The following is a 25,671-nucleotide window of genomic DNA, read 5'->3' on the forward strand; positions in this document are numbered from 1 at the left end:
TAACTTGCAAAAATTATAATGACACCAGCAGTCTCTTGCTCAGACCCAAAAAGAAAAAAAAAAAAAAAAAAAAAAAACCCTCCTACAAAGCACAGGAATTCCACCCAAGTTTAGAGCAGCGACCAGAAAACTACATGGACCTCAAGTTAAGGAGACTTTAACTTTATGTGGAGGAACCCACAAGTCAGTGAGGTCAATTTCTCTGCTTCATAGCTCACCATGAGAACTGGGCTGCTGTACCTCTCTCCCTCTCAAATTGGCAGTAGACAGTCTTCCTTTTAGCTTTTTCTTTGGCATTTGGTCAGAGCCACACAAAGGTAACCAGAATAGTAACCTTTGAAACAAAGTTACCACCTACCTATGTATTTAGGGATCTTTCCTAATAGTCTCACAGAGTTCAGAAAAGGTCGGCATTAAAAACCACGAGTTTAAAGCAATCAAAATAATGAACACAGTAAGTTCAGCCTATTCTTCATTAAACTGTGTCAGCTGTTCTATGGGAAAAAAGGCACAACAAACAGATTTCATCTTCCAGGTCTACCTACCATCCAGGTTCCCCTGGTCTAAATGTACCTTCTGTTACTTGGATCAATGAGGCCAAATGCCTACATTCAGGCTCCTGAATTTCTCTAGGAAACAAGGAATTGTTTCAAAGGATCCAACAATGATCTAACTTTTCCCCTGTACAGAGAAATATAAAAACCATTAGACATGGGTATCATGCCTGCCGTGTTGACAGGAAAACAGGAGTCAAGTTCAGTGGAAGTTTAAGAAAGATATGCAGAAGGAAGGCAGGCGCCTGGTTCTTCACTATCTTCCAGTCTTTGCTCCAAGCTTTGGAACTGAGTTGTCTTTCCCACTCTGGGTTCTAGGGCCTCTCCCACCGTACCATATGACAAAATTCCTGTTAGCTTACCGGGATTTCTGGCATTTGTAACCAAAGAGACTGTTCAACTATCATCAAAAGAAAACACAGGCTGCACTTCATATTGGAAAAGTATTTATTATGACAAAAATAAAACTGTGGACTGAAAACAGATGGATATCATGCTATATTGCACCATGATTGCAAACGAGGCCAAACCTCTCTAACAGATTAACAGTCCAGAGTAAACTGCATCTTTTTCTGTGGGTAAGTTGGCATGCACACAATTCATCAGAACATAATTGCAGAAAGAAAAAGTCATGAATATGACCGAACATATAAAAGAAGCATCTCATGATAGTGAAAAATGTTAAAATTCAAAAACCGTGTTCTTTCAACAACCTCATAATCAAACAAACCTGGAGTCGTTTGTGGGGCACGACGGTATGAAATGCGTTTGGAATTTGCTTTTACAGTTTCTTGGTTAGCACTTCAGCAATGGCACTTACATCCGTTCCTTCCTTAGGGTTCAGAAGCAGAATGTGCTATCAAAGACACTGTTTCCCTCTCTGGAAACACCAGAGGGCACACAAAGAGAGGAGATCCCACCTTGATCTCATTAATAATACCGTGTATTGAACCAAGCTGCTTGGCAAAGATACTGTCTGGTCACTTGAACAGAGCCTGAGATGTAATGGATAATAATGTCTATTTAAATCTTATAAAATGAACAAACATGCACATTTAAAGAGCTTTACAATCTGAGCTAAAAGTACAACGAGTCCAGGGCCTGCTTTCTCTTTACTGATATAAAGCACCAAGTTATGTGTGAAGACAAGATGTGCAACATGATTACACTCACATTAGAATAAAGACGATAGCGACGGGAACCGCTAGGAGCCTGTTCTTTCCTTAAACTCTATTCTGTGAATGAGAGCAGCATGGGGGAATGGAAAACTGTCTCAGAGTTGGGAAAAGTCATAATCACCATTTTATTTCACAATTTCGGTGAAACCGCAGCTAAGATAAAAAATCTAGATAAAAAATGTCCCCACTAGACTGAAAGTTTACTCCAAGAGAATAAATGGGGGGTGGGGGTTCATTGTCCCTGAATTTCCTGAGGGAAAATTTAAGATTAAAATGACTACTGTGTCCCTGATAGTCAGTCTATCTCACCAGTCAAACTACAGAACTTTCCTTTCCTTTCCATGAGGAAATTAAGCATAAGGAAAGGACACAGGTCACCCTGCTGCTGGAAAACAAAGAAAACAAAAGCCCCGCGCAGCACCCACACTCCCTTCTGCATATTCAAAGACATTTGGGTGAAGGGGGTTTTCTAACAGTTGTGCAAGAAATCACTTTCATTCATTTAGAAATTCTGATTACAACACTCCATGGACACATAGCATGTATGACTATTTCTTTATTCCAGGAGAAAATGCAGAGTACTGGTTTTAAAAAAAAAAAAAAAATCAAGGAGCCTCTGTGTGACTACAGTTCCAGATTCTAATCCTAGAATGCTAACCGGTCTCCAGGCTGTCCAACCAGATTAAATGCAATGTAGGGTACCTAGGTCTCCTATTGGCATCTATATAGCTTTGGTCAGCTACAATTCTTAAGATACATCTCCCCTCCCCTCCAACCCTGGCTCTTGGGTTCAGCTTAAGCCAAAGAAAAGCTTTCTTCATACGGTGTTCAGACCTGATTGATTACACACTAGAGGACGTGGAATCACACAGGGAACAAGACCACTCAGGTGCACAACTACAAGCATTCCCCTATTATTTTAGACTTGAAAAGATTGTGACAGTACATAAAGCTTCAGAATATCAAACAGAAGACATATTTGAGACTTAGCTTACTTAAAGGCTCCTCAGTTTGGAAAGAACAAAACAAAGGTCGTGAACAATAGTGCAATGGTCAACTAGATACAAGATAAACGGGCAGACTTAGATCAGAGCCCACCTCTTGAGACAGGCAGTGGATGTGTGACTAGACGAGACTAGAAGCTCTATCTTGACTTCTAGGATTAAGTTTAGGTGTATGAAGATTTTGTTCCAAAGCCACAGATAAGCTGTCATATAAAATTGGCCTCTTGAGACAAGTGTTACTCGTCACATGTAGAGGAATAACCCATAATCCCAGTCTGTTTGCTAACCCACACTTTAAACACAGTGGGGGATTCAATCAATAGCCTTGGAAACAATTTTGCTCAGAATCTGTTGAGATACAACACCAAAGACTTACAACTTATTTTCTCCAAAGACTTCTTTGTGGCTAGACGTGGTGGTGTCAGAGAATATTGTTTACAGCATTGTCTGTATCTCTCATTCTTTCCACAGGGGGAAATAATTGTTGTCTCTTTAGGCTACAATGAAAGTCAAATTATATCCCATTAAAATACCTACGGCAATCCTAGCACTGGGGACGGAAGCAGGAGCACCACACACTGGTGTCGGTGTGCACCTTGGCGACTAGAGGGTCTGTCTCTAGCCATTCCTCACTCAAAAAATGCTATTCCTATGAGAATTATGTAAAGATGTTTTTTTAAAAGAATGACATGTACATATTATTTCTTTAGTGAATACAGAATAAAAATACTATCCCCTTAAGAATGTTAACACAAGAACCTAAAAGCAAGCATTATTCAAGATTCAACACCCCCAGTTTTCAATAGTTATATATATTAATATTTCAGGGTTTAAGAAATTAAATCACATCAATAAAAATATTTAGTGCAAAAACATATTTAGTGCATTCCCTTACCAAAGCGAGTGCTACATCTACAATGACTCTCAGATGTGCTTCTAGGTGACACAATGGGCTCAGGTAAGGAGATGGCACACGTGCTCTGCAAGGGGAGGTTCTATATTTCTATGCTTTGTTTTGTTTTACATTTTTAGCTGTAACATGTTGAAAAGATTATAAAGTAAAACTTAGCTTCTTCATTTTTAAATTAAAAATACAAGATAATCTGAAGGTGTAAAGCGGGTATGGGAGGTTTCTGTATAATACAAACCTCACTAAACAACATATGGAGACAAAGGAGAATGTGAAACACAAGTCACTTCCCCCCATCTCACCCCTGTTGATGAGACTGAGAACTCGTCTCAAAATAACAAAGGCACCATCACACACTGACACTTTCATGAAATAATATTTTACAGTCATTTGATTGACAGCGAATGTTGGGGCCCAAACATTCTCTTGGAGTAAAGGGTAACGAGCTCCGCACTGCTGGAAACAGGGAGGCTGATGAAAAGCCTCTGCACAGGTCTCAGGGAACTTCCTAACAGACCTATCCAATGATCGGCACAACATCTCCTTGAATGCCGGTTCCATTTTCAAATAACTCCCAGCAGTTGCTTCTAATCCAAACTCATCACATGCTTTTGAAGAAGGATTTCCATGTAAAATAAACTGTACTTTCAACAATTAAATAGCAAATCTGCATCTGTACTTGTAGCTGTTTGACAAAATACAATCAACTATTAAAAAACACTTTCAATATAATGCTGATGTGGTAATATAAAAAATAACCATTATTATCTGATAGAAGAAAATTGAACCAGCCAATCTTATTAGATACAAGGAGGCAGAAAATTATTTCATAAGAAGAAATACTTGGGACATTAAATATGCTTTGTCTCGGATAGGCTTATGAAAATTATTTTTTAATATTTATGACAAACAACACAGCAAAGGCAAAGTAAAACTCAGGCAAGGTGTGCTGTGCTTTAAGTAACTGATATTTTCTTAGCTCCATTCCTACCCACAATCGCCACACATCACCCACACTGACTTAGATCTGCTCTTCTCTCTCATCTCTTGATGATGAGTTATCTTTAAAACACACAAGAAAAATTAAACTTATCTCTACTTGGCATATAATTACTAAGAAAAAGATTCAAAGTTTAAGCAATTTCCAAAAGTCCAGAACAGTTTTCCCTCTATGTTCCCAAGATCAAGGGTACAAACACTAAAAAAAGAAAATAACTGTATTATAAAGTTCAACTAAATCAACTAAACAACAAATAAGCACACCCCCAGAGAGTAAAATTTAAGGCAACTTACATACAAAAAACCTGAAATTAAAATATCAGTTTTGAGCCGGTATTTATGAACACCGAAGCTTATTTTGATCCAAATAAAAAATACTGAAAGGAAGAACCCCTTAGTACACATTTTATCCCTTTCATGTGGTAAATGACCCAGATGACACAGACAAGGCTAATGACAGCACTTGTCCCCCTTCAATTCAAGGGTTCATTCTTACTTTCATCGTAGACAACTGCTTTAGGAACCGTTACCACCACCCAGTAAGCCTGACACAGTAGGACCTTTCCTTTCATTTCTGTAACCAATAAAACCGTCAACATTGCTGAGAATGACAGCCTGGTCTACCTAGTGAGTTCCAGGGCAAGGACTACTGAGGGAAACCCTATCAAAACCAACCAACCAACCAACCAAACAAACAAACAGAGAAGATGATCTCTGAGTCTCATAAACATTCTAAAGCTAGGAAGAGATTCAGCGGCATCCTGGAAGAGTTTAGGATACAAGTCTACCTATACAAAGACAGGAGGTGGGCAAAAAAACCTGCAGCCTCTTTCACATCATCCTCAGCCAGGTTTATGGAAAGACCACATTATTTTGCTGTTCAATAATATGCTGCTGGTGATAAAGATGCTCTCTCTGACAGCTACTAGTACTACCCTAAGAAATGGAAAGAACCGTCCTGCTTAGGCTGCTGCCAGAACAGGTGTGGTAACCCTGACAAAGCAGCTGAGGTTATGCTAAAATTAGTAAACTGATAGAAAAACAAATTCCAAGTGTCCCGGCTCTCATTTTACTTTGGCGTGTTTTACTAAATTCTGACAGTTATGTCTACACTGGAGAATTTTTAGTGACTAGATGGAGCCAATAGTATTTACCATTAAAGTTGGGCTTTCAAATTCACGCTTTACCTTGGTTAGTTTTTAACCAAATATGGTTGGCAGAAAAGTGAGCTTAATTCCTTAGATAAAGAAATGGACTAAATGGTTCTCATGCAAAGAGCAACTTAAAATTACGCTATCACATGCAATGAAGTGAGGAAAACTTAATGGCAAGCATTCATGATGTACACACACACACACACACACACACACACACACACACACACACGAGTTTCTAGGTAGATTTTCTTCATTGAAATTAACTGTCCAAAAGATAAAAAAGGTCTGTAGAGAAAAGCATGTTTCCCACTGGATAAATAATACGCGATTCCCACTTCTGTCAAGCCAGTAAGTACCTCAGAAGGAGAAGTGGTGGCCAAGAGGAAAAAGAAACTGGTGATAAAGGACATAGCAAAACTTCAGATAACAGGAAATATATGACAAGTGGTTTTTACAAGGCAGTCACCGAATAATCAGAACACAGTCAGAAGAGTCCAGCGCTACAACAGTTACACGTTACGCTCGTCCGACTGAGATTAGTACATGTGAAACAAAGGTAAGAAAACATCTTTATGTTCCAGTTCAGCGGCACTTGATTCAAGCGTCACTTGGAGGTTTGTGTTGTCATAAATTAAACATGCTGCTGCCTCAGCAGCCAACGGTATTAGGAAAAATGTTCATGTCACTGAATAAATAGAAAAGTCTTTTTCAAGCAAAATAATTATCTCACACCGATCCTGGAGGTCATCCACTCTAGACCTTGGCATAACCTAAACAAAAGACAAAAGTATTTTAGAAATTAGAGAATTTCTGCTGAAAAAAGTCTTATTAGGTTTATTCAAAGGTTAGTGTTATATTCCAATGTTATTTACATATACGCTGGGTGACCACCTCTTTTTATTCCCACAAGGAGCAGGGTCGCATGCAGTGCAAACTAGCCTCAAATTCTCTACCCAGACAGCCTCAGGGTAAGCTTCTGATCCTGCGGCCCTGACCTCATCTTCAAGAGCTGAGATTACAGACACATGCCATCACCCTCAGTATGTGGAGCAGTAGGCATAGAACCCAGGGTTCTGTGCGTGCTTGGCAAGCAGTCTACCAGTGGAGCTGGATCCCGAGCCTTCATTAGGAACAGCTCTCAGATAACCCCCTAAGTGAAATGTTAAAAGCAATTATCACTTAAACACAGTGGGAAACTGTCCATGGCTCATCTTGAAGATTCACACTGTCCAGTTTTCTCATCAGGACTGTGAATACCACACCCATGGTACCCTTTTTAAGGGAGCTAAATCTCCTGTAAAAAGAGCAGAGTCTTCCTTTTATTCACATCATTTCTAAAGAATGAAGGTCACAGGCTCCACGCCTAGCTACTGCATTGCCACATGTTGTGAGAAACCCACTGTCAGGCTGATATGAGGATCCTATTATGAACTAGGAAATCACACATGACACATCGGCTTTCTTTTGCCATAGTATCTACACTCAAGTCCCTAGAAAAGCAAGGACCCACTACAGTGGCACTGGTCAAATCCTCCTCTAGAAGTGTGCCAGAAAGGACTCTTGATAATCCAGCAGACAGATTCTTAGAGAAGACTAGTTAAGTCCCTCAGAAAGCATGCAATTTCTTTAAAGCTTTCTCAACAATTTGGGTGACATTACAGTTCTGCTTAGAAAGTAAATGATGAAAGCAACAGATGAACAAAAAACCTGAAATCTAAACATTTGGTTCCCCAGCTGCCTATCCCTTCAAAAATATGACATGTATCTTAAAAAATATGAAGAACCTTGTGGAAAACTATTCACTAGAGTTATTTCAAAATGTTAAGCCTGAGAAGCAATGTAACGAGCAGGAAGGATGGACAGCCATGGCCTAGAGCTGCGAGAAGGCCCCGGCAGCACCTACCCTTCTCCTGTGAGTGCACAGCATGACTGAATGTGCCACGGGTGATCCTTAATTGAACTGAGGGTGAGGTACTTGGAGATTTCAGCTGCAGTCATGCACCCTTTCATGTCCTGTTTATTTGCAAAGATAAGGACTGCGGCTTTCCTTAAATCCTGTAGTTGACACAAAATATTCAAATATCAAACATGTGAATCAAGTTAATGTGAGAACTACCAAAAAACAAGTTAAACTATGAAGTTAGAGTGTAAGCACACCCTGCTAGCCAGTTATAGTAAGACACTAACCACTATTTTCAAATAATCTTGTGCTAACATTTAATTTTAAAATAATCTTAATCACAATTAAATGATTCATTCTAATTAAGTATATGTGTAACTAAGATAAGTAAGTTTTTTTTTGGGGGGGGAGGGGGACAAAACTGCTCAGACTGAAAAGAATGTAAACCTCAGATTAAATACTTAACACTACATGTATGGTTTTCCTTCTAGTTGGGAACAAGGTAAATTTATTAGCCTTTACAGGCCTTAACTCGCCGAATTGTGTTCCCTGCAGTTTCATTTTTTTGTTTTAATATCCAAAACATTCTGACATAACCTGATACACTTATACAATGAAATACATATTACTTTTGAAATAACTTCTGAACTTCAGCTATGTGCCTATTTCTTTTAGTTAGATGCATATTAGCATGACTATATCCCACGTTTCTCTCACTGGTGGGGGTGAATAATGCAACCACCATGGTAGACAGTGTGGAGTTCCTGCAACAAATACTCAATACCATATGACCCAGCTATGCCACCACTGAGTATCCACTTCAAGGCTCTGAAGCCAACAGGTCATACAGATATATGCACATCTAAATGTATTGCTGCACCAATGATAAAACAGTCCAAAATGGAAGTCCATTGGCAAGTGAATACAGAGAGTATGGTACACATACAATAAAAATGTTCATCCATGGAGAACAACAAAACATGACTTTTAAAGGAAAGCAGATGGAACTAAAGATTATTTTGTTAACAGCAATTAATCAGACTTGTCTCATACATGAGATTTACTCTTAAATTAATGTATGTGTGTACATGCACATAAGGGTAGTGGTCATCAAAGTAGAAAAGACCGAGTAGAAAAAGAAAGAAAAGATCTTAAGACCTTAAGGGAGAAGAAAGGGAGGGAGAGAACAGCTAGGTGATGGAATTCCATGGCAGGAGCGCAGAAGGGAGGACTGCTTACAGGGGAGTACGGTGACCAGCAAGGGGGGGGGGGGGGAGATAAAGGCAGGCAGTGGGGGAGGGGCTCAAATCTAACTAAAATGTCACACTGTACGAACACTCCATTAAGAACTGACTCTACTTTGTATGGCAACTTTCAAAATTAATTTCAAAACTCAGAGATCAAAGATTGACATTACAGAAAGATAATAACATTAGTTTTAAGAATGTGGAATCTAGTACTTTATACTTTGAAGACTCTAGATCCTTCTGAAAAGGAAACCTTAGGTTAAATAGCATGTGCAAGAATATGTTTTATTGTCCATTCTTTTTATATTTCAAATACTTATAAGTTAGTCATCTTCAATTCTTCATTATTGTAAAGTCTTGGCTGGAAGACATCTAAGTTTTGTTGGTCTCCCACCATAGGCCTCTAATCTCCACTGATCAATTTTTTAAAGGCATGAATCAACGATTTTAATTCTAAAGAAGTAAAACTTGAGCTTTTAATAGTTGTAGCAAGCAAATTAACAGTCTTGACAACACAACGTGATTTTGACTCAGCCTACAGTACAGCTTTGCCTATGATGAGATCACTGTTCCACATTAACCGTCGCATAGAACAAAAGCAATTCACAGATAACTTACTCCATCATGCTTTAAGACTTACTTCCAAACCTTACCTCATGAGCCAGCATTCTGTATAATTCTTCTTTTGTAACAGCCAGGCGCTCCCTGTCAATACTATCGACAACAAGAATGATGAACTGGAAGGCAATATTACAGTGGAGGAAGAAATTAGTGGCAAGCCCAGTCTTCTGCAGAATCACTGCAGCGACGTTAGCTCTCACTTGTCATCATCCCTGCTACAGAGCACCCCAGCTTTTCTATGAGAGTGCTTAACACAGAAACACAGCAAGCAGGAGATTCAGGTGTTAACAAGAAAGCAACTTCAGCAACTAAAAAGCACGACCCATCTAGTAAGCTGCTGATTGCAGGCAATGGAAGGTAATGTTAATAGCAAAACAGGAATTTATATTCTTTTATTACACTTCATCATTTCCATTCTACCCTCCATTCATGCCAGTTCAAACCTGTGTCACGGATATTGACATTACAATTCATAGCAGTAACAAAAGGGCAGTTATGAAGTAGCAATGAAAGTAATTTTATGGTTGGGGTCACCACAACCTAAGAAACTATATTAAAGGGCTGCAGCATTAGGAAGGTTAAGAACCACTGACATTTAGACAATCAATAATTTGTTACTTGTTTATGGATAAGGTCTTCTGTGTATTAAAGAAAGAGCTTGACAAAAGATAAGCATGTTTTTCAAAAATAACAAATAAGGCTCTCTCTGTATGTCTGTGTATGTGCTGTGTATGTTAGGGGGTGGGTGGGATGGGAGAAAGGTATGTGTGTATTTGTGTCTAAAGTAGGTATTAAACAGTAAATATACAAGCAAATGAAAAACTAAATAAAAATAGCTTTGTTAAGCACAAACAAGAACAAAGTGAAAAGGAGCTACCAAAGCAAACATAGTGTAGGAAAATGAATGAAAAACTCAAGAGTAAACAATGCCATGCATCCTACAGAATAGGACATTAATATAAACCAAATTACAGTAGAGACTGGAATCAATTTATAGGATAACTATAAAATTATGAAGTACCAACTATAGTTGTCTCAATATAAACCAGGAAGGCTTAGAAAGGGATAAACGGGAGAGAGCCTAGCAAAGAATGGGCAGGATATTGGGAAGTAACTGGATTAACAAAAGGAAGGTATCAGGAGTTAACACCCAGAACCTCTGTATTACAATGGAGATGCTCCTTTTGGGGGTCAGCTCAAAGTAAAGTGTTTCTCAATGCAGGATTTTAAAGGTGAATGAAGTGATCAGTGAAACATCACCTCATAAAATCTTTTTCTGGAATCTAAGTCTGCAAATGTAAAGGACGTGCCGGCATGTTGCAATAAAATCTTTGTGGTAATTGAGATATACTTGTAGAAACAGTTTGCTAGAAGAATATTTAATACTAATAGCATCAGTAATAAGATATCTGTTTGGACCTAGGCTAAGCCTAGACTGTCAGCAATGTCAAAAACAAGCCCATGGATCAGCTTGAATCATCTTTAACCTATTTGTATAAAAAGAACTGCTGTTTCTTCATGGCTGGAGTTAACTGTAAGCTTTGAAAATGAAGTCTGGAAAAATACTGTTATCAGAGTATGTGAAAATGCTATTACTTTTCAGTAGCATTTTATGGATATCAGTTTGATTGCAACAATATTTCCTTACCAACCACTTCTGTCCCTCCCAACCCCCACAAAGAATATAATTCAGGGCCATTACAAGTGTTGCATGCTGGCAACCTGTTATTCTGGCTCGCATACTGCACTATTACAAAATATATGTTTGATTTTAAATTTTATTTTAAAAGACAAAATTTCAACGCATTAATTTCTTCCAGCTCCAATTTTTACCAAAAAAAAAAAAAAAAGTCACCTTAGAAAACATGACTTTGGGCTGGAGGGATGGATCAGTGGTTAAGAGCACTGACTGCTCTTCCAGAGGTCCTGAGTTCAATTCCCAGCAACCACATGGTGGCTCACAACCATCTGTAATGAGATCTGATACCCTCTTCTGATGTGTCTGAAGACAGCAACACATTGATATACACAAAATAAATACATTTTAAAAAAAGAAAACATGATTTCTTAGCTGTACCTCCTTACACAGAAAGCTTACAGTACAACTGCACAACACTATTCTAAATGATAAAGCTCAAAAACACCACTTGAGCTTTACAAAAATCGGCCTCTGGGCAGACATACAAGTACAAATGCAGGTAATAATATATTCCCTAAGCTAATACTGATCTAGTAAGTAACAATAAAAAGAACACGGCACCCTGGAACGTTCCCTGCTTAGAAACGGCTCCTCTGCGAAGCTCTGCAGATGCGATCTCTGCAGACTTTCCCCATGAGCTCACCGCCTTCACAAGGCCCATCACAGAGCACATGCATCTCTACAGAGAGCCCTCACCACGCTCCTCGGCCACTCCCTATTACCCGTGTCTTCTACAATCACGTCAGCAACTAGAGCATCGGACACCCATTCTTCTACGCTGTGTGAACTTGCAGAAGTTGATGAAATCAGTTGTTTCTCTTGCCTCTACCTATTTTACTTTTAACACGAGCAATTTATTCCCATGTTTCAAAATAGTCAACAAACATATAACAGAAATTTTATGTTCTTGGCTTTTTTCTATCCCAAAGGAAAAGAATAAAAACATTTAGAATGATAGCGACAGCTGGGGATAAGAGCCTGCAAGTCTATTTTTCCCATTAATAATATCTGAAAATCAGGGATATTATCTGAAAACTCTTAAATGTATTTTACCCCTTCCCTAAGCAGGTGCAACTGTCAAGTGCCGAGACTGTAGGAAGATTCATTCATTTCAGCCAGTGTCTATCGTAATTCTCCAGCCCACAGAGCATGGTGCACTACTGTGAGGACAGCGGAGGCAGCCTGTGTGAGCACTGGGCTGAGAAGGTCCTGGCTAGGCATAGTGCCGCACACCTACAATCCCAGTCCCTAGGGTAGGAAGCAGAGAATCAGCAAGACTGGTGTCAGTTGGCTCCAGGCTGGCATGAGCTGTGTACAGTGAGCTCTATGCCAGCCAGGTACATGTGCATGTACATAAACTATGTGACTTCAGTAAAAGAGGTTTACATGTCAATGTATTCACTATCCTGCCTCTTCATACACCCTCAGAGGAGAAAAGTCTGTGCACCCTCTTGGCTCTTACTCCAGTTATCCAAGTCTCAGCAGTGAGACAGTCACAACCAGAATTTAGCCCTCCTACCTGTCTTTTCTTCCACGATAAAGTCTGAATTCCTTATTAAAAGCAATTGCTAATATGTCTCATTACAGCCTATCCACTTCCTATGCTGGCTCTTTGAAAAAAAATTAAAATAAAACTAAAGGTAATTTTGGCATACCTCTGTGTTTGAGTAATAGGTGTTCCAGGATGACCGCAGAGACTCTTGACCACCAATGTCCCACATAAGAAAATGAGTGTTCTTCACCACTATTTCTTCAACATTGCTTCCTATGGTTGGAGAAGTATGAACTACTTCATTCATTAAGCTGTTGAAAGACACCATTGAAAACTCTTTTGTAAATCTTAAGAACCCCAAGCACATTTCCTCTCTCTGTTTTTAAAAGAAGTCAACCTTCCTCATTTGTACCAATTATAATAACTATTAACATGAGAAAGAGAAGCTTAGAGACTTTCTGTACTTAAAGATGTAAACAGTGCAATCCTGGAAGAGAGACCAATTTCTGGAAAACTGTGACAAAACCTGCAGAGTAGCAATAACTAAGCAATACTCTATCACCATTTTGATGAGGGTTCAATGTAACCAAGGTTAGAGTTGAGCCACAGAAACTAATTTAGGCATACTAACCTATAGTCTTAAAGGGCACAGGCAAATAGAAATTGACTTAAAATGAATTGTATTTAGAATACCGATTCTCATATTACCTGTATTATCTTATTGATTGTTTTAAGTTATGTTACTTTATTCAGCACACACATTTGCTGATAACATTCCATGATAACATATATTTGAAGACATATAATTTTCTTGGTTTTTATATTATGTGTTTAACACTATGTACAAGACTGTTATCAGATATATTTGAGCTTTATATTAAAGACTGATACTAAAATGTATTTAGCTAATGAATGAAAATATAATAAAGTAGTGATTCAACTCTGAAACATAAGGAAGAGCCCGCTGGCAATGTGACTAGGAATGATGTAGTTAGGCCCCACAGAAAGCGTGCATCCCTGGCAAGCTGAAAGTGTCAATACTGCCTTGTATTTTTCCTCCCTCTTCTTTTGTAGTGCTAGGAATTGAGCCTAGAGACTCCTGCATATTAGGGAACTGCTCTGCTGAGCTACAACCCAGGCACTAAACTGGTAGGCTTTAAATGCAGGAAGGAAAGGGTAAGTTTCATATGCTGGTGCCAAGTACTATGTGAGTATCTGTTCAAACGCTCTGGGTGTATATAAACCCATTCCCCACAAGCTTAACACTTCTTTGGCTCTGAGAGGATAATGGGAAATCCTTCCACAGTGGATTCTTGAGGTGTTAGCCTTTACTGAAGATGAGCCTTAATGTATCTCTGAGGAATCCGAGCTTCACAGTTTTGAAAGCTGCTAACGTAGACAAGTCTGACTCTGTTAAACAATCCCAAAGCTGTTAGAGGAGCACGCTCTTCCCACAGGGCTCCAGTGGGATGAGGTAAGTGACAGTCACCTCACTTTGGAGCATCTGTCCTTTGTTTTAGTTTACTATTAAAGTCCATTCTTTCTTTCAGAGTGAGAAGGCTAGGGTGTGCTGAAGACTTCAGTGAGCAAATGACATCTTATTTTACCTGTTTAATTTGATAAAACAGAAAAAGTTACATGTTTAAGTCTAAGTTTTTCAAAAACTAGTAAGGAGGTACCAATACTTACAATTGATAGAGAATGGTGGTTTTCCCAGCATTATCCAGTCCCACAATGATTACTTTGTGCTCTAAGGGGAAAAAAAGGCATGAGCATTCACACTACAGCACAACAGCCACACTTTCCACAGTGATCACCATAATGAGTCTCTGTTAAGCACCCACTACTGAAGTCTTTATGTCGTAAGGACTTGCCTTGACTTAAATAGTCCAGTGTTTTCTCTGAAGTCCTCCTGGAAGCATGTCTAGATTGGTTAGCAAGAAACAAAGACTTTGGTCACTTCTGAGTGGAGGCAGAGTCACCCAAATTAACAACCTGGCATCCTGACTTAACCTGCAAGTATAAAATGTTGGCTCTCCGCACCTGCTCAGAGTCTGCTGCTCTTAGCTTTATGTTGTTCGAACACAAGCAAATTTCCCGCCTACACATACCAACGTTTTTGCCTTTCATTTCAAAATGGCACTTACTGAAACTGCAATGCTCTTTCCATTAGCAGGCCGGTTTTTAGTTTTACATTAATTGGCAGAAGTAAAAGCAATTACTTAGCCTCAATGGTTTTTATTGAAACGTGTTTTCTGTAATCATTCTAAGTGGATGTTTCTGCTGATGCTGTCCAACAAAAGTCTCTTCCCCCTTCAAATGGCAGGCACTAAATAACCATTTTGTTATAAGCAGTTATTAGGCCCTTCTAATTATTCCGTTAAGTGGTACATATTATGAAATCTGCTTTGAATGAGTGATAGAATCCCCCCCCCCATCAGTTCAGTCTATGTTCAAGATTTCTCTGTTTTAGTGGAATAGGGGGTTCAACAAGCTCTCCCCTTATCTGGGGAGAGGGGGACTGATGTCTCCTTACGGGTGTGGCCCTTGGTATGTCACCCATGCTCCAGTGAATGGCCCCACGTGCAAGAATATATGAGCAGCATAACCAAAACTTGGTATGTGAGGGGGCGGGGAATGGGAAGAAGGAGATGATGGGGAAGAAGGTCACAAGGAGGGGGAGAAGAAAGAGGGCACAAAGTTGGAGGGAATGAGATTTGGAGGTGGATCTGGGAGGAATAGGAGAAGTTGGGGGAGGAATGGAAGGTAAATCTGATGAAAATACATTGTATATTATGTATGTATGAAAATTTCAAAACATAAAATAATTCTCTTTCCCACACAAAATGCTTAGGGAGCTGCTCCTATGCGTCCGTGGGGTGGGTGGGGAGGGAAGAGGCAGCAGGAACAGGGGACTCTCTAGCCTCCTGCTTTTCCAGCGTGGTTCACGGACAGAAAACTCTTTCTTGCCTTTATCCCCATCTGTCTCTTCGTCTAGCCTTTGGCAATGGGTAGCTGAGGGACCTTCAGGGTGGGACTCTCTGGCCAAGGACTCCAGGGATGTCACGACGCTCACACTAGTTTAAGGTTGGTGATGCCAGGTATTAGCCAAGAATGTAGGCCCTATACTATGTAAACATCATAATTGTGTAACAGTCTAAATTTAACACAATATGAAAAGATAAGACCCACTTCTTCCTGACCTATTACCCTACAGATAGAAGAAACAGAAAAGAGCCTTTTCTATGAAATACTATAAAACTTGTCGCTACGACAAGGAATTAAATTCTTATTATCTCCCAACCCTGTAAGACTTTTATGCCATGTTTAATCCTCCCCAAAGTAAAACCTTTGCACAAAGCCTTGCACTTGGATTAGCATGACAAACCCTCCCCTTCACTTTCTCTGCATCAATTCTCTTAAAACCAGCTCATTTCAAAATACCAAGGGGTCAGACCCCAACTAACAGGAAAAGACAGAGTCCCCACGCTATCAGAATAAAAAGGAAGTGCATGTCCGGGGCACTTGCTTTTGGAATGTACCCTCTTAAGAGTAAGTCTTGCCTTGGGGAGATTCTTCAGTTGGAGTGCTGGTCTTTTAAGACAATATAAGGTTCCAGTGGGCAGCCTGAGCAGAGAAGGGTGTACTAGCCAGCACTGTGGTGACATGCTCACAACTGTGAAGTAAACAGAACCAGGTGGGCTGAGTGTGTTAGGGCCAACCAGTAAGTTCAACACTCTGGACCAGCGGGGATGACAAACTTCTCTGTCTTCCAATGAGGTTTATTCATTATCAGTAAGAACTATCTGTATTGTATTACTGGACATATACGGGCAGCACAACAAAGGAAGTTTTCATGTTTACAAAAGCTGCTTTGTAGAACAACAACAACAAAAACGATTATAACTGACTTAATTTTCCTTCTATGCCGGTTGGCTCCAATTCCCTAGGGTCAAATGAAGCCAACTTTGACCTGCTCCCTTAAATTTTGTTGTTCCTTAAAGAACAAGAACACTCTATCAACAGCAACAAGCAGACTTCTTGGCCCCAGGCATTCCTAATCTGTTAGCAGCCTAGCTCTAGAGACCTCAGTATCCCTGACTTGGTGGGAAAAGGGCCACCGGAACACCAAACACGCTTGCACAAAAGTCCTACTCAGGAAGCGGGAACAGTGTGCATAGGCAGCAGCAGATGGTTTGCTGCTGCAGCAACTCTTGTGGGTAAGTGTTACTACTTTTACACCATTCTGTATCACAGGTGATGATAGTAAGTGTTAAAGGCCTGATGTTTACACTCATGAATGCATTGCTTTGAAAGGCTGGTCTCCAGAGTGAACTGAGGGGAAGGGACTGCTGACAGACAGGGCTTAGGTTTCATTCACGTTCAAACACAAGGATCTTATCTTCCAGATCCCCCTTTCTTCACAGTATAGGGAACTCTGGCAATCAGAACAAAGCATACAGTTTCAGCTGTCCTAGGATGAAGGCACACACAATACCTTTCAGATACAATGGCCTAATTTCTCATGAAAACTGTTGCCAACAGCCTAAATCTATACATACAAACACCACAAAAAGGACTGTCCTTTGTAACGGAGTTTATTTTTGATCTTAGCTCTGGATAAATATCAATATTATCTATACAGCAGGGATGAAAGGAAGATCAAAAGCCAACTACTAAAGGCCACCTTCAAAAAGGCCATGTGCTCTGTTAGGTAACTATACCTCTTACTTCAACTGCCTGCTATGCGCAATAACTACCAATTCAGCTCCCAAATACTAGGTGAAGTTTTTACAACACAGAGGACAGTGGGGGAGATGTAGAAAGTGATGTGAAGGTCTGGATATAGAATCTCCTAAGAAAGAACAAGACTAAGCGAAGCAAAAATCCCTGAATATACTGCCCTTATGGAACGCAATGCAATGCAATTAAAAGGTGCACAATTCTTAAAGGTAACCCTGCCAGCCAGGGTGGTTCGTTCCCAGCTGACACACAGGCTGAGCTTCTTCTGTGTAGAGCATGTGACATTTACTATGTATGTGATGTTTAAGAGGGACCCCAAGCTTGAAAACATGACAGCACAAGTTCTAAATGCTGTCTTTTGATTAGGCATAACCGACTGGCCACACACATGCAACTCCTGCTTAGGAAACAAACAGAAGCTTCTGAGTGATGAGATTCAAGCTGTGTGCCACTGTACCCTGTTATGTTTTATGCATATTTTATAAATTAATATTCATAATTATCTTGTGACAAAATCTCATCACTCCTTACTTAACTGATAAGGAAACAAGATTTCAGGCTCTTCTGTTTCCTGCTCAACATCAAACTCCTTGGAAAGAAATATGACCGTAGCTGCCATTTGATTCCAGGGACGGGGCTCTAGATAATGCACTGTCTTAAGAACTGGCCATCTGTGAACTTTACTTCTCTATCAGCAGCAATATGGACACAAAAGTTTGTGATATATTTTCTAAGATTCCTGCATACATTAAATGCTTAATATGAGTATAGAATCTCTATAGATATTAAAAGATATAATTTGCCTTCAAGAGGATACTCATCTAATAAAAGACAACCATGCATTGTATCTTAACTTCTCCTTGACTTGGAAGCATAAAAACATATTTTATTAGTAAACTGCAAGTCTTACTATGATGCTTCCCCACTTTAGCCAAGATGTTCGTCTTGACCAAACTATAACTGTAAAACAACAACAACAACAATAACAAAGTAGTAGAAAATCAGGTGGAAGAAAACAAGCTTCTGGTAAACCAAAGAACTAAAACCAGGCAGGGTATCAAAGACTCTGAATAGGTCCCCCACAGTGACAAAGTGCTTACCACTGAAGTGTCCGAGGAGGTAGCCAAGATGGGTCTCTACCTTGCAGAATAGAAGTAACAGTAAGGCTTCAGAGCTAGAGGCTTACAAGCAGCCGACTGTAAGGCTCTATTGTGGAAGGCTGAAGATCAAGGCACAACTATCTAACCCATGTGTTCTAAGCTTGTTCTGACCAGAACGAAGGTTGAAAAATAATTTACACCGTGACCCAGAATAACAGTTGAAATAGAATTTACACCTTGACCCAGAATACCATATTTAACGCTAAAGACAGAGTCTGGATATCTGCATTTTAGCAGTTCATTTCTTTTTAAATTCACTACTGCTCTTAAACGTACATCACTAATGACTCAAGAAGTGGAAAAAATATGAAAATATAAGTTGAAAAAGTAAATTAGATGAGTACAAAAATGTAAAAAATTATTCAAATTTAAGAAGCTTAGGAAATTTCAAAAGGAAAAATGTCAAAGAAAAGGCATATTTTCAAAAAAGCTGATTTACTGTAAAGCAAAAAAAAAAAAAAGGAAAATCTTGATAAAAGAAAAAAAAAGGATTTACAAAGAAAAGGAAGACAGGAACAGCAGCTGCAGTCTGTAGACTGTGGGGAAAAAAGAACTGGGCAAAGATGCTATATCCAGTAAACATGTATTTCACAGAGATAGCAACATAAAGACATTTAAGATAAGAAATAGTCACCAATACAACTAAGATGAACAAATATGAGATAGATGTTTATTCTTCTCTTAAATCTTTACAGTATATGAGTTGAGTTTCATAACAAAAACTTTGCCACCATATTCTGTGATGTTTATTAAATATGCAGATATAACAGCATAAAGACACATCGCAGGGACAGACAAGTGTCTGCACTCTACAGAAAATGTGGCACTGGCTTTTAGTTGACAGCATGAAGGACAAGTCTATGTTGCATTCTCTGTAGGGGGTATATCATAAAATTACAGCAAAAAGAAGTAGAAGTCAATAAAAAAAGGAATTCTTAAAAGGCACTTGAGTCTAAAAGTGCAGAAAGAATGTGCAACACCAGAAACCAAGCAAAGCAAACACAGCCAACAGTTAAGTGGTGGTCCTCACCACCCACACAAACAAATGCTACCACATTAGTAGTTCCACTAAGCATTCAGTCAGCAAGAGGGAAGGTTTCACAATGGGCTCAAAAGAAACAGAAACATGCTATTGTGTAAGAGATGCAATCAAAAACCTGAGAGGTCTGAGTAAGACTGCAGCAACCTCAACCTCAGGAAGAGTCGCAAAAACCCTCTACAAAAAGGTGGGAAACACAGTTTCTCTCCAAAGGTAAACACTGAGGGGACCCAAAGAGATTATAGGAGTCTCATTTAGAAGTCTCAGTAAGTGTGAAATGAAGTGGAAATGTTGTGGGGTTCACCTCATTAGGAACCAAAACCACACAGGAACCACGACTAAGCCACCAAAACCAAACAAAAAATGGACAATCCCAAAAATTAAGACAAATTATTTGCAAACTAGGCAACAAACATCAATAATACAGTCAAAAAATAAATCGCACAACAATGTAAATACTTCAAATTGAATAAAAATAAAAAACAAGTGACTGTATCAATAACAAAAAGGACATTTCTAACTCTGACAATGCTTGTATAGGACATATCCTTAAGACTTTACTAATAGAAGAAAAAAGTCAACCCAAAGTGTCTAGAAAGAAGGAAATAAATAGCAGTTAAATTAAAAAACTAATTTTCTCGTTTTCCCCCACATTAAAAGATTAAGCAGAGTTGAAGGTTTCTTACTGACCCAAAAAACTCCACATAGTTGTAGGGCCATAAAGCTGAATGAGAAGAAGGACCCAACCTACAGACCAATGACAGAGGATCCAACACACAGAAAAGAGGATGCACAGAAATGAGGCTCACCATCTTACGATCTACATTTCTACAAGGGTTCCAAAGGAATCCACTAGGAGGAAAGTGTCTTTAGAAAATCATCTCAGAAGCAGATGTCCACATGAAAATAAGGAAACTCAACCCCTATTCATATTATAATATAACCTACATTCAAGTCTGTCACAAAAATTAATAGAACAGCTAACATTTCTGGAGAAAAGGAGCAGGTATCTTGAAATTGTCAAAAGCAGAAAGCCATTCCAAATACTTTGAGAACTGGTTTGATAGCCCTAAGTTTACAAGTTTTGTAAATGGGTAAAGGATCTAAACTGTCCACAAACAGCAAGTAGGAATATGAACAAAGACAGAGCCCACACTTGCCAGGATGACTAAAATTAATGGCCGACACCATAAACATACAACTCTAAGAGAAAGGAAAGGTGTATGAAAGTTCTCCTTGGGTACATGAGTACTTCCGAGGTGGAGTCCCAAAGTAGGTTGACTGCCTTCCAACCACTCACACTGTTTAATCCATCAGGACAGTAGGGGAGAGTCAGTTATAGACTTATGGAGAATACTTCCATGTGAAAAGCTGGGCAAAACTACATTGAAACAGAAAGACAGACAATAAGACAATGTCAAAGAAAAGAGTGATGTCAGCCTTCACAAAAAGATGCTCCCAGAGCAGTAACAAAATACTCAGCTCAAAGAATGGACACAAAGGAAATATCCTAAGATTAGAACCCCACCCCATTAAGAAAACATTCATGTGCATCTTTGCAAGTCATCTTAGCCTACACTGGTAATGAGATGTCAGAAAAAAAAGAGGAACAAACTCTAAAATTAATTAATTAATTCATCAATGCCAACAAGGTACATCTTTAAATTGGAAAATTACTGAGAACCCACAGAAATAAATAAAAAACAGACAAACGAAGAATCTTTTTGAAACTTAAAATTACCAGAGAAAAAGAAAAATTCTAAAATAAACAAAATAGAGATAGAGAAAAATAAATCAAGATGCTATCATTTTACTTAGCACTAGTGACAGTTGGAGATCAAGGCAATGTCTTCCAAATTCTTGAAGCAAAGTTTTCCAATCCATAGCTAAACCAGTTATATGTCAAAACTGAAGATAAGTGATAATTTCCAGGCATTTGAAATTGAAAAGCATTTACAACTTATAGATGCCCCTTTCGGTGGTAGGACATAGAACCTCTCTCCCTGGCTGTCCCTTACATAACTCAGTATGTAGAACAGGTTGGCCTTGACCTTGAACTCAAAAACAGATATGCCAGTCTCTTGCCTCCCAAATGCTGAGATTATACAGGTGTGTGCCACTACACCAAGCTCTGTAGACACCTCCATGGCATCTTTTCAATAATTTGTACAGTTTTTGTTGTTGCTTGTTTGTTTGGGGTTTTTTAATTTTCTTTCCTTTGTGTGAGAGAACTTCTGTATATATAGCTTTGGCTGCCCTGCAACTCAGAATGTAGACCAGGCTGGCTCTGACACTCTGGCTAACCCAGTCTCTCAAATTAAAGGTGTATTCCTCTATGATTGAATGGATTTGTATACTTTTAAAGGAAGACATAAATATAGAAAATGATAAAAAAGAAAAGCCCAGAACAGCTGTGCAGTAAGAATTCCAAAAGAGAGAGAGAGAGAGAGAGAGAGAGAGAGAGAGAGAGAGAGAGAGACACTACCAAATCTCTCAGCCAATGTCTGAAGAAAACCAAGATGATGTAACAAAATAAAGTTTCCCTTCAGTAAGACAATTAGAGCAAACTGGCTCTGTAGAAGCAAACTTTAACATCATACTAATGAGAACACAGTGAGGAACAAAGCAAAGGCCTGAAGCACAGCTATGTAGGAAGGGAAAGAGGCACACAAGTGTCTCCTCCTCTGTCAGAAGGAAGAAATGACCATGGTTCAAGTTCCCAACTAGACACACTATAAAATAGAGGGCATATGGTACTATGATACCACATTTTATGTTGAATAAAATAAAGCCAAAAACTAACATCCTGAATAAGTAGATCTTTCCAGATAGTATGAATAAAGCAGTGAATAAAAAAAAAGTTCATGCCTCAAGGAGATTTCTACTGAGTGAATCAAATGACAAATAAATTTACAATACAATTATAAACAGAGATAAACATTACCCAGAAACCAGTAATTACGTAGAGAGTTAATACTAGGGCAAAAGCCACTTCTGGTAAATCTGTGGAAGAATGACTCTCTACCTAGTTGAATCTGGGTCAGAAATCTGAATGAGATCAAGAACTTGACTTTTCAAAGGTAGGATACAAACATACTCTAGAAGACAGGGAACAGATGTTTTTGGATGGGTAGGAAACCAGCAGAAGCCTTGAATTAAGAGAAGAATATGCCCAAAAGAAACGGTTAAGACAACAGCCAGAAGACAATATTTATTTACAGCTCAGAGCACCCAAGTGGATGACATAAAATTTGCTGTGAGAATGAAATGAATTAGAAGACAGAATAAATAAGTTGCTGGGTTTTTTGGTTATGAAAATGAACTACAATTTAAGCCTTATGTTATCCGTCCTTCTGTCTAACAGAAAAGCTGACCACAAGTGTCTACAGTTACAACACAGAGAGAAAAAGACCAGGCCTATGAAAGTTAGAGAACGTTTAAAACTTAATTTAAAAAGGAAAATGAAAAAGAAGAAATCTTGGAAATATTAAGGGGAGAGCTTAAACATGGCATCCCCCACAGGCAAGCGTGTATTTTATAAGAACACGTGGAAAACCACAGGTTAGCTCTACCCCTGATAATTTATCAGCCTTCTATTACAAAGTGAAAGAATACCAAGTTCTATTAGACAGTACGGAGCTTTGTAACTGGTCCCCAGGAAGATATAACACATAAAAGGATGCTTGGAGCTCCTTAGGAAACTGAGGTAAGAGTGTGGACATTGACAGATAAAGGGCAGCGCCTGTAGTTGCTGTCAGTTGATGAAGGCTGCCCGCACCCTAGACCGTCTCCCCACTGTAGTCCACCCCACCCTACTCTACCTTTAGAGATCCAAGACTTGGACATATTATTCCAATACTCAACTCTACCTGGGCACCAGGTAAATAGTAAAAAAGATGCCAACACTGGCACTTAATTTCATTGATACGGAAAACAGAAACTCCAGACTACTGTAGGAATCTGATCCCATTATTCTACATCAGGAAAATACCTAATGACCAAACTCCTCATGAGTTCCTACGACTTGATGTATTCAGTATTTACTGTCTTGGTCACCATGTAAGAAAGACCCTTAGTGATCTAACTGCCTGGTTAGTTCAGCAATCTCATAAACCATGTTCAATTTCTTTAAGTGTATCCAACACACCCCTCTTTTCAAACATCAGTCCGTCTGCCTACATCAATATGCCCAATTCTACCCTGTCTACCTTGCATTCATCCCAAACGCCCACTCCTCATTAAGTCCCTGTGTACCTTACCCTGAAAGGCTTCCCCGGCACCACCATGCCACACTTACAAATGTCAGCAAACATTTTCTTAGACTAACTCTTGTCTCTATGAGCGCAGCTTCTGTTCTGGATCTCTGTAGCTATTGCGTCTAGTCTGAAGGACTGGTTTTCCCACTAGGGGACATTAGTCATGAGGGAGGACAAAGTAACACAGGCACCTGTCCCTGAATTTTAGCAGGAAAGATAAAGAAATTCTAAGAGAGATCTGGAAAATTAAACAACTAGGTAAAGACAGGCAGGGGCACACGAAGGCTTCCATCATGTTCAATGACTGCCCTTCACATCTCCCCAGCCCCATTCCAGTCTGAATATGGAATCCTCTAATGAACAGAGATGGCAGCAATAACCAACTATAAAGGGAAAACCAACACTCTGATTATTTTTATTGCTAAGGCTGGGGGGTGCTGATAAAAATGTAATAATGTGTAATTCACTTTTATTTATACATATTTAATTGTGTAACCAATATATATTTAATTATATATTGAAATTGTCCTTGACATAGTACTTTTACAAACATCAGAAAATGTTAAGTTGCTGAAAATCAGTGCATTACATTTATGAGTAACATCACCTGGAGCTTAAGTTTGGACACTTCAAAGTCACTTAAAAAGGAGTATTTACCTGTGATTCTTGCATACAAACACACACGTGCTTGCCTGTATTTATAATTATAAGCTTGAAAGGGGCTTTTTAAAAACCAGTGTACAGAACAAGTGAAGTAAAGCCATTTACAATGACTTCACGGCTTAAATCCACAAAAACGGACTTTACTGGCAAAGTCTTAGTACCCTAATAAAAACAAAAGTAGTTCATAAATCATGCCCTACAAAATGAAACAAATAGGAAAAAATTTAGTCTCAATAGTCGGAGACCATTATGTTACAAGAAAGACGAAGACTTTATCATTGGATAGATATCATTGAAGACTATCATTTATCATTGGACCCTTGTCTGTCTAGTAGTGACTTCTCAAGAAATCACAGTTCATTCTGACTCCGAACAGGTTTTACAACTTCTAGGTATTTCCTGACCTGTTCCAGAATAATTACGGCCACGTAATATCTTACACATAACCGAAAGCATTTAGATTTTTTTCACGCTTATGGGGGTGGGGCGGGGTGAGGAGCTGTGTGTATGTGTGTGTAAAGACTTCAGAAACCTGTGCACCTGAATACTCTCACTCTAAAGTCTTAACGAACAGGAATCTAAGCCAAGTCAGACAAGCATTGGCATAGACAAGAGGAAGGTAAACAGTGCAAAACTCCTGTTTCTTGTTAAAGAAACGGAAAGTTTTGGGTTCCTGGGGAGACACTTTCCTAGGGCTAATCAGACCTAAAAGATGGTTCGCTAAGACCGGAAAGGCCCGCAAACAGATTGCAGGAATCTGTTTCCACCTTGGCTGGCTAAAAGCTGCACACGCGTGGGATTCTCGGCCATCAGGTGCCTCTCCTGCCCGGGCTCCCGGTCCCCAGATCCGAGTTCTACCCTGAGCCGGATCCAGATCTCAATCTGGACTTCCCCGCGCCGCGTCCACCAACCCGCCAGCCTCACCTTGGTTACAGAAAAGGCTCCACAGTTTAGCGAAGATCAACCCCATCATGAGCCCCGGGCGGGACAGGCTCCCTGGGCAGCACTTGGCGGCAGGTGCCGCGGCGCCGGCGGTGGAACCGAGGGGA

The 25,671-nt window shown here is 39.4% G+C and overlaps 1 protein-coding gene across 1 annotated transcript; it reads right to left on the minus strand.

Moving 5' to 3' along the window:
• Positions 1-1,029: 1,029 nt before the first annotated feature.
• Positions 1,030-25,671, minus strand: ARL5B (ARF like GTPase 5B). Its single transcript, XM_080918466.1, has 6 exons — positions 25,547-25,671; positions 14,451-14,511; positions 12,925-13,072; positions 9,603-9,686; positions 7,706-7,857; positions 1,030-6,572 (listed from the first exon to the last, which is right to left on the minus strand). Exons 1-6 carry the CDS (start codon positions 25,593-25,595, stop codon positions 6,524-6,526), a joined length of 543 nt encoding a protein of 180 aa, XP_080774592.1. The 5' UTR covers positions 25,596-25,671; the 3' UTR covers positions 1,030-6,523.

Source organism: Micromys minutus (assembly GCF_963924665.1).
Source record: "Micromys minutus genome assembly, chromosome: 6".
Taxonomy (NCBI): Eukaryota; Metazoa; Chordata; class Mammalia; order Rodentia; family Muridae; genus Micromys; species Micromys minutus.